The sequence below is a fragment of the Chroicocephalus ridibundus genome, chromosome 5 (genome assembly GCF_963924245.1).
Source record: "Chroicocephalus ridibundus chromosome 5, bChrRid1.1, whole genome shotgun sequence".
Taxonomy (NCBI): Eukaryota; Metazoa; Chordata; class Aves; order Charadriiformes; family Laridae; genus Chroicocephalus; species Chroicocephalus ridibundus.
This window is the reverse complement of record NC_086288.1, coordinates 36,631,135-36,641,889: the sequence shown is the minus strand read 5'-3', so window position 1 is coordinate 36,641,889 and position 10,755 is coordinate 36,631,135. Positions and strand designations below refer to the sequence as shown.

The 10,755-nt window shown below is 40.0% G+C and overlaps 1 protein-coding gene across 1 annotated transcript in view; it reads left to right on the top strand.

Annotated features, from left to right (window-relative positions):
* ASIC5 (acid sensing ion channel subunit family member 5) overlaps positions 1–10,755 on the top strand; it is a 31,555-nt gene that overhangs the window by 4,686 nt on the left and 16,114 nt on the right. Inside the window, exons 2-3 of the mRNA XM_063336114.1 lie at positions 10,101–10,139; positions 10,266–10,315. Of these exons, the coding sequence (XP_063192184.1) occupies positions 10,276–10,315 (40 nt within the window). The 5' untranslated portion in view covers positions 10,101–10,139; positions 10,266–10,275. The remainder of the gene's footprint in view (positions 1–10,100; positions 10,140–10,265; positions 10,316–10,755) is intronic.

Genomic DNA, 10,755 nt, shown 5'->3' with positions numbered 1-10,755 from the left:
ACATGTAACTAGTGTGCACTTCTTTCTTGCTTGCCAGGCTTTTCCGAAAAAACAAAAAAAAAAAAAAAAAGAAAAAAAAAAAGAAAAAAGTTAATGCTCAGTTTTACTGCAAACAAAGCTACAGGGCCCCTGTGACCCCAGACCATTTGCTCTCTGCAAGACTTACGCTGCTTACCGATGTCTGTGTGGTGGTTTCAGCTGTTCTAGTCACTTAAGAGTAGCTGGCTCATAAAAAAAGTCATACGCAGTGCATGGGTGATGGGATGTACACCCTGCTAAGCCAGATGCCATAGGTCAGGCTGGACAAATATTAGCTTAAAACTAAGCTAAGCCACAAGAAAAGTAGGACCCCACTGAGGCAACCTGTCAGCAAGGTCAAGGTGTCCTTCCTTCATGCTGTAAAACCTGACAGAGTAAAATAATCCTCTCACCACACACATCTATAAACCTGCTTAGCATACGGGCAAGTAGAGATGAAGGTGAAGACTGTGCACTGGCACATACATGTTAAAAACTGTGCTTTTCACCATCCCGTTTGCACTCAAACAGCTTGATTACAAATGTAATAATAAAGTTGCTCGCTATACTATTACCTCAAGGCATGGACAAGGAAGGTTTACCTTATCATTTCTATACACCTTCACCTGAAACATCAAGATTGAGCCTCCACAGTGAAATCAAACTTTCTGTTGCCTTTTCTCACGGCACAAGCAAAGAAAGAGTGTGAACCCAGTAAAAATAAGGACAGTTGAAAAATATTGAACTCTTAACCTCACCAAAGAAGTTACTGACTGTTTTCTTGCACAGATTTAGTTTCTTCTGTGGGACACAGAGCATTAAAAAACTTCCAGAGCAACAGCCTCTGACTTGCAGCCTTTGTATTGCCTACCCAGTAGAAGAAGGACTTTGAAGTCTCAGAACCCTTTTAAACTGTGCTTAACAAAACATTAACTACCTATTTGGGAAGTAATACTACCCTTAATTGGTTCAGCATTATCAAACTCTCTCAAAAATCTAGCTGAAGATACTATCTGTACCAAGCACTATACAAACCCCCTTCTGATTCAGCAACAGACGCGCTTCAGTCAATCAAATAAATCAGCCAGAATACAATGATTTAGAAAGTTGTTTCCAGTATTTCCAACATGGTCAAACTCTCTGTTTAGGGACCTCATAGCTGATTGGTCCCAAAGCACCTCCATCCGAAAAACCACCAGCCTAGTATCACTTGTGAAACTTGACAATGCAAATGAAACACATCCACTACTCATTGCTCTTGCTTGATGACCATGTTCACTTTCTCCTGTCAAACTCTCTTGCACGGGTGCATATAGAAGGCTTGGCGGTCCCCAGGACCCTCCTGCTGAGGGGACGTTCCCAAGCGTCTCTGAGTCCCTTATCATCAATATCTGCCTTTCCATCAGTTCCCCTTGTATTTCACCAGCAACCAAGAATCTTATGATATACATGAGAGGATTCAAAAACACCATTCTCCAAATCATCAGAAAACTGCAAAGACATTGGAAAAAAGAATCATGAGCAGTTTGTTTCAAGCCCACAGTTGGGCCACCAATACATTCTTCTAACCACAACACCATGCTTTGATTTAAAATAGGACACAAAAGTATCTTTTGCAGTACTGTCAATACATGAAACACTTTCCAAAATGTTCACTCAGATCCTAGGAAAAAACCCAACAACTTAACAATTCCTTTCCATGGCAGAGATAATTAAAAATAAGTAAGCTTTTACTTTCATACACAATGCAGAATGAAGATGGTAAGCTCAAGTTCTGTATTTTTATGAGAAGCCAAAACCAAATATGTGTTTAAGAAAAAAAAGACTATCTGGTAAATTTGTTTAAAAATGTTTTTAGCATCTAAAGTGTATGCTCTATATACTTTGTATATACTTTGTAAATTGAATACTACAGACTACATTCTTTCATTGAATGCAAAACCATGTTTATCAGACAAATCATATGAAGGCTTTGATTTTGCACACAAGCTAGAAATAATTTGCTCTCTTTTCTACCTCTCATAGGTAACCCTGACTGAAATAAATGTTCAGTATAAAATGTGCATAAGTTCAATCAGTCTGATGCTGCAGTAATTTAACAGTTCATGTTTCATTTTGAAAACTAGAAATGTTGGAAGTGGCTTCATGTTAACTTCTTGAGTAAAAGCCTTACCTCTCCCCTGCCCTGCCTCAAAAACAAGCAAACAAAATGAGACCCCTGTATTCATCTTTTACAGAGAGAAGCAAAAGCAAGTATGGGACTGAAAGTTGGTAACTCCGCCCTGCATTGCACATCTAGCTGGGGCAAGCTCTGTAGATTGACCATTCCTGAAAAACTGACTAATATTATGGATAATATTATCCTTGCAACCATTCATCTAAGGAAATATAATCTCATGCTAGTTGAGTTCTGCTCTCTGGCCATTCCAACTACAACAGACTTCAAACTGTCCAAGAGCAGTGGAAAAAGAAACCTTGAAACCCCCTGAAATAAACCCATAGACAATACAGAACTATCACTCATTGATCTTACTGGCTACCTTCATGTGATCTCAGTAAGGCTTCACAAGTGTGTAATGAACTTGGTACTAAAAAGAATTTTTAAAGAGTGACTTGTACTACCTGATTATGAAATTGCCTGTTGGCAGTGTAGATGATAGCACAGATTGAAGAAGCCCTCAGGTTTGGGTCAACTCAGAGCCTTCAACTCTGGTTTGGCTGCAAAGACCCTTAGAAATAGATGTGCTTTTGCCGTGCTGCTCAAATTTGGGCATCATTGTAGGGACCTGGGTTTTCTTTGAGTGGTTTGAGTGGCTTTTATGTCCTGACAGGAGTTTTACAGCTACTTTGCCATCTCTTTATAGTAACATAATCATAAATGAGTCTTGATGAAACAACTCTTCCATGTGAATATATCTGAAAGCAAAACATAGCCTTCGTTTTAATTGATGGTATTACTTTTTTCTCAAAATGCGCCACCATTTCTCTTTTTCATGCTGAACGCTCAGACCACATAGGAGCAGATGTAACCACACACGCAGCTTGCTGTTCATGCTGTGGATGACTGAGCAAGGCTATGAAAACCAAGAGTGTGTGCACACCCTTGAGCTTTCATTTATTTATTTACTTTTAATCCTTGAAAATAAGACAGAGAGACTTCTGTTCATCCCAGAAATATATCAGAGAACTCTAACCTTCAGCAGAGTGAGAACATTCTGCTTCATGACTGGGACAAATACAAGGCAAAAAGTTAAACACAGCAGAAAAAAAACTCCACAGCTTCCCAGAACTGTACTTCATGGCCTTCAAATGAACTGTCGTGGCCTTCATAACTAAGTATGGGAATTGTTAAGCACCCTTCTTAATCCACCCTCGTCCTCTTATTTTGTTTACCTCCCCTTCCCCAGTTGTTGACATGGGGTGCTGGGCTAGCTTTGCTCATCTCGGCTGTAATAAGGTCACAGAGCAGAGAATAACTGAACCTACTTGGACAGAAAAAGTGAGTTGTAAGGGCAAAAAGAGGAGCGTCCTTCTAGCCTGGCCAAGCAGAGGTTTGATGTAAGGCAGAGGTAGCCTGTAGCATATTTTGTAGATACAGATGGAACCAAGAGTCTGCATGTTCTTACTGTGTGGAGCTTTATGTCTAAAACATTAGTCTGATGAGGACAGGTAGGTAAGAATGACCTCCTACATAGTATCGAGAAGCCAACAAGAGTCTTCCCTCCTGCTAAATTAGAAGTGACCTGTTCACCCAAGCCAAATCTCAAGTTATCTTACATGAAATCACTTATGGAGAATTAAAAATGCACACATAAATGGTTTGGACGGTGTCACACATTCTTCTTCTCAAACTTTCATTCTGATTACAAAATCATCACAGATAAATTTGTTTTTCCAATGTTCATTAACTTGAACAAAGAGCTTGGAGACCTTCTGGCTACAAACAAATGACGCTTGAAGCTTCCCAACACTGTCGTCCCACAATTACAGCACAGATGGCTTCTACCTACATAACAGTGGCTGCAGTGAGTTGGATAAAAGATACAAGTAGGTCATGCCATGCTGAAGACTTTCTAGTAGAAAGTAGCAGGTGTCTTGGGAAGAGCTATTAGGACAAAACAAAGAATCAAACATTTAAAAAAAAAAAAAGCAAAACCACCACAACAAACAAAACCAAAAAAACACCACAACAAACAAACAAAAAAAACCCAACCAAGAAAACCAACCACTAAGAAGCAAGCTTACAGTGAGGTAACTCCCCCGTATCTCCACCTAACTTTCCAATGCTGATAGTCCAGGACTTCCTAAAATACTTGTGTCCTTGCATTTAATAACCCTTCATCTGTGAATCCACAGCCTGCAGCAATGAGTTCCATAACTGAAGCATGTATCATGTGGATGAGTATTTTCCTGTGCTAGTTTCAAACTTCCTCCCAAGTAATCAAATAATTTTAATTTCCATTAGTTACTAAGCCATGGCTTATGAGAAATAACTGTACTATGCCTTTTAGTCTCAGTTACCCTTTTCTGCACTTGTGCAGATTCTGTTGCGACCTTTTTGAGATGAAAAGTTCAAAAGGCAAATATCTTTTTGATTTATAGATGTGAGCATACAAGATGAGTTATTTCCATAATATTATACTGATGAAGTGTTTGTCTCTTGGATAAAACTGCAACTATAATAGTGAAATGCAGCTACTGGTAGGTTTTGGTTGACAAGGTTCACCCAATTTGCACAGGTGAACTTCCAGCCTAAGCCAGAACCTCACTGTGCTGTCTGCTATACAAACACTGAACAAAAATCACTTTCCCAGCCAATTTAATGATATAACAAGAGACAGACAGGTGAATAAATACATATAAAAGGAAGGTAAAGAGAAGAAGATAAATATGTCACCAGAACATGTCGTCTGCTCAAATGAGTGTTTTCTTATTTTCAAAACTGAAATTGCTATTTAAGTAGCATTTGAAATTAACAGTCTGCTTTAAGAAAAATAAAATTTAGTGACTCAAGACTAAAACAAACAAGCTTAAGCTTGATGCAATATTAATAATCCAATCAGACATTTGTATCTGGGGGAGGAACAGAGCTCAAGGTCTTGCAAACTACAAACAAAGAGAAGAGATAGTGCTGCAAGGATTTTATTTTATTTTTTTTTAATATTGTATTTGTTCTACTTCTTAAACACAAATAACTGTGTTGTCACTTCTCAGCATACCTTTAACTCCCATTTACGTTTCACACATCCCAGCACAATCCCTCCCCTACTATCTATCATTTGTGGCTCGGCAGAATGCAGCAGAGTTTCTACCACATTGCATGGTATCTGGCCCTGTTAATGCTGGTACCAAATCTCCTGCCCCAACCTGTGCTTAAAAAGGAACTCTTCTTAGATTACCACCAGTCCCTCCTACACCTGTATTTTCTAAATATACAGCACTCATGTTGATTGTGCTTTCACGGATTGCCTGCGAGCTGTACTCCAACGGTGAAGCAGCCTGCTCTCTGAATTGTCCCAGACAAACAATTTATCTTCCTCATGTTCTGACTGATAATTACTTCCCAACTATGGATAAAACGTTCTTTCACTGTTATTGCCAAAACTCCCTCCTTTCATCAATGAAATGTATCAATATCAGCCAAAACTATAAACTCAGGAAAAACAAAAAATCTTGAATACATGCCACAGAGTTGTCCCAAAGCCAACCTATCCTCTTTTAATGCCTTGCAGCCACAGAATTGCAATTCTTTAGTATAGGAAGGCTGTTGGTTTTCCCCTCCTAAACACCTGGATCCTCGTTACCAGTCAGGTACCAGTCAGTGAAATCAAAATCTGGAGCCAGAAGCTACTCCCCATGCCTCCACGTGGCTCAATTCGTGCTGCTGCTTACCCCATGGCACAGCTGGCTAGCAAGTGCAAAGGGCTGGTTCAGGACAAACGCTGATAACAATTTGCTAATCTGATGCTATTCAGTATTATCATTAATGGCTAGGATGACGGAATAGGTTGCACACTTCTTATATTGACAAATGAGAACAGCCTGGCAGGTATAATACCATGCTGGCAGATGGGGGCTAGAATTCAAAATTATCTTAATGCACTGAAATAGATTATGTGCAGCTTCAGTGATGCAAAGGGTAGTTCTTTGAACTTCAGCTGTGACAACCAAACCAGCAAATATGACATTCTTTAGAAATTATCTGGGCATTTCAGATATTTAAAAATCACCTGTTAAGGAACAAAAGGCAAAACTGTGAAAAGAACAAAATTTATACTGGAAGTTTTCCACATGGCATGGAAACCCTCCTCTCCATCCAGCATCAGAAAGGATTTGTCAGTTGTATTATGTCCTGGGGACCACTCTTCAAGAAAGATAAGACCACTTGGAAACAGATCAGAAAAGAATGGCAAGAACAACAAATGTTTGGTGTAAAAAATATGGCCCATTAAGGGAATTACACTTGACCTATGTAACTAATAGAAGACTGTGGGGAAAAGTGATAAATACTTATCCTTCAAAGGGAAGAATAAAAAATAATTTTCCATATACAGCGGGATGGAAAAAAGGAGCAACCAGTTCAAATTATGGCAAGATACGACAGACATAAGAAAACAAAAAATAAAGACACTTCTAGTATCTGCAGAGCACTAGAAAACATTCATGAGACCTTTCAATTTCTCCAGGCACAGCTGATTTTGCCTTGATGCCAGAGACGGGCGAAATGAGTCCTCAAACTGTCTTTGGGCCCCTTTTTCTGCAACCCCTTCCATTGCTGTCTATTGGCATACGTGCTTTGAAGGAAGGAACGAGACAGATGCTTGCATTTACAATTAGTTACCATTTTCTACATATCCCAGCATTTGTCATGAAATGGCAATGACAATGCATTATTACAATCCAGATGGTAGTCACTTCCTTGTTCTCCTGCTCTGTTTCTCCTTCTTCACTAATATTTTTGCATGAATGGAGTATAAGTTTTTGCATTCCCCTATATTAGCAAATGCATTACTTGTTCTGTCTTAAAAGGAGATAATATTTGAGAGGGTTCTACTTAAAAAAGACAGCTAGACAAAACATTATAAGAAGCATTAATGTCTATACAGCACTTCCAGAAAGAACCTCATATAATGAAACACAAGTTGGAAGAAAACACTTCAACAATTTCTGGGAAAAAAAGTTGTCCAATGAAAGCTAAATATGCACCATATCTGTGTGTGTGCATGTATGTATGTATTTTCTCTCAGCAGCCCATAAGAATTCCTGCAAGATATTTTGCAGATTGGCTGAGGCCAATGGTATGAAGTTCAACAAGGCCAAGTGCCAGGTCCTGCACTTGGGTCACAACAACCCCATGCAGCGCTACAGGATTGGGGCGGAGTGGCTGGAAAGCTGCCGGGCAGAAAAGGACCTGGGGGTGTTGGTGGACAGCCGGCTGAATATGAGCCAGCAGTGTGCCCAGGTGGCCAAGAAGGCCAACAGCATCCTAGCCTATATCAGGAACAGTGTGGTGAGACGGACTAGGGAAGTGATCATCCCCCTGTACTCGGCACTGGTGAGGCCCCACCTCGAGTACTGCGTTCAGTTTTGGGCCCCTCGCTACAAGAGGGACATTGAGGTGTTGGAGCGTGTTCAGAGAAGGGCTACAAAGCTGGTGAGGGGTCTGGAGGACAAACCTTATGAAGAACGACTGAGGGAGCTGGGGTTGTTTAGCCTGGAGAAGAGGAGGCTGAGGGGAGACCTTATCACCCTCTACAACTACCTGAAAGGAGGTTGTAGAGAGATGGGGGCTGACCTCTTCTCCCTGGTGACAAGTGATAGGACGAGGGGAAACGGGTTCAAGTTATGTCAGGGGAGGTTTAGATTGGATATTAGGAAACATTTTTTCACTGAAAGGGTTATTAAACATTGGAATAGGCTGTCCAGGGAGGTGGTGGATTCACCAACCCTGGAGGTGTTTAAAAAAAGGGTAGATGTGGTACTTAGGGACGTGGTTTAGAAGTGGTTTTTGTCAGGGTGGGTTAAAGGTTGGACTCGATGATCTTAAAGGTCCCTTCCAACCTCAGCGATTCTATGATTCTAACTAGACTATAAAGAAATAACTTTATCAGAAACACATTAGCTATTTGTCTGAGCAAATAGCTATGTAGTTATGCTGGCTGCAGCATTATTTTTTGTTTAATTTAGCACTGAAAGAGAAGAATTGAACAGCACTGAGGTTGAGTACAAAATTTACAATACGTATGAGTATAAAAAATCATGACCACCTCTGTCATTGGTTGGGTTTCCTAAAATTTACTGCATTAAGTATTAGGGAATGTGCCGCTTAGATAACCAGACACACACTGGGAAAAATGAATACAAGATGGTTGGTCCTCGCCCCCTAGTGTTAGCTTAAGAATTAATGTAAAACAACCATAAAAGAAAGAAAATTGTATAAATTAATTTCTTTTGTAAAACACAACCAGAGAACACAATTCGTGTTCATCTAAAGTGTTACATAAGTATAAAGACTCTTTGTAAGGCATCAACTCACAGAATTAAAAAAAAACCCAAAAACCAACAACAAAAAACGAAACAGTAAGATGAATCACATTTGCTGTGTAGAGAGCAACTTACAGTTTGTACTTAATTGTATGCACATGGCAGTATAAAAGACCAACATAATTTGCTTTAAGAACTCAAACAACTCAAACAAGAGGCGTTGTCTGGGTACTGTGAATTAGAGTGGTTTGCATTAATAGGCAGTGCATTAGATAGGGCTGAGTTACATACAGATGTTGAAAACCAGTTTTCTGTTAAGCACTTCGCTGCTTGAGTGAGCACAAGCGCTGCGCAAAGCTTGGCCTGGCAAAGAGCCTCAGCTGTGAGGCAAAAGGGACAGACGGAGCAGAGATTTCCAAGAAGCTGAGTACAGAAATCTTCTGCTTGCCACACGGGAACGACTAAATGGAGTTCAGTGCTTTACGTCGCAGTTCATAGCTCGAACAACATGGCCAGAAAACAGTCAGCAAACAACTCTAGAGGGAGGCACTGTGGCGGCAAGCCAATATAACTGATAACCCAACAACACTGTGGGCAGTCAGCTGGACCATTACTAAGAGAGCGAATGGAAGAAACAGCAGCCATTCCCATCCCCGCAGATCAGAGAGGGAATGTGAAGGGTTTCTTTTTTTATTTATTTCCTAAAGCATTAATCAAGTCTGTCCCAGGTCTGAATTTCACAGTATTTTCTATTGCCGTTTATTGGATGCTCAGTTGTTTCCTTGAAACAAATTTCAAACAAGATCATGCCATGCATCTAACACAAAAGCAGTTTCTCTCCTTTTTCACAGAATAGTTCAGGTTGGAAGGGACCTTAAAGATCATCTAGTTCCAACCCCCCTGCCATGGGCAGGGACATCTCCCACTAGACCAGGCTGCTCAAAGCCCCATCCAGCCTGGCCTTGAACACTTCCAGGGATGGGGCATCCACAACTTCCCCGGGCAACCTGTTCCAGTGTCTTACCACCCCTACAGCAAAGAATTTCTTCCTGATATACAACCTAAATCTCCCCTCTTTCAGTTTGAAGCCGTTACCCCGTGTCCTATCATTACATTCCCTGAAAAAGAGTCCCTCCCTATCCTTCCTGTAGGCCTTTTTCATAAGGAGTTACTGGAGTGATTGACTCTGCACATGTTTTCATCCTTGTCCACAGGGTTGATTCTCAGGAATAGCAGCTTGTTTTTGCTAAAGCCCACAAGAACATGAAATCTGGAGCTGGTTATGAAGACAGCTATTCAAAGTGTGGATGAAGTGCATCCTGCTGCTGGTGGGAACCTAGTGGCAGACATTTATTGCCCTCCAGAGCAGGAAGGGCTCCTTATCTACTTAAAGAGAATCTATTCAGTTCTGAGCAGCAAAGATGACTGGTCTTACTAAAATAAAAGGAAAAATTATGAAAGGGAGTAATTTTTAAGGTGATGAAACACAGAAGACAAGCCTGCACTTTTGCTGTTGTTAGTATAGTATGTACTTGAAATATACATAAATACTTACATCTGATCCTGTCATAAAACTAATCTTCTCTTTTACTTTGCAGACCATGTTATTTAAAGGCAAAACATAGCAACCTTGGCAGGTAAATTGCCCAGTGTTATGTGTCATCAAGTATCGCCTCCCATTTAGTTTTCTATAAAAGCCATTACCTAGCAATGATCACAGTGATAAGGCAGCTTACTTACCCATTCCTTCCTTACTGAAATAGGCACAGCCTCATGGACCAGCTTGGGAGATTCATTCAATCAGATGCTAAAGGTATGTAACTAGACTTATTAGAACGCTTTACCAAGAGTTTTAGTTACATTTTGTTAGTTTTTCTCAGGATTGACAACCAAATGAAAAAATTTGTCTCCTTTCTTTTGTAATATTGTCCAAAAATAGCAGCAGCATACATTTTCAAGATACAAAGAAGGGAGAGAGAAAAAAAGCTTGTGGAAAAAAAATTTGTACACTTACAAAGTGAGAAAAAGTCTCTGGCTATTGGTCCTTTACGCATTTAGAATAAAGTTAACAGTTTTAACTAGGCAATTATTTCTCTGAATGATACCACACTTAATGATTTTTAGATGAGGGCAAAAAGGAAATCACAAATCTATCTAGACTAACTAATCCTTGCACAGGGGCCACATATAGCCTCCCTAAAGTAACTCCTTCCAGTTAAGAGCTCTGGCTAAAGCATTATTTTTAAATATGTT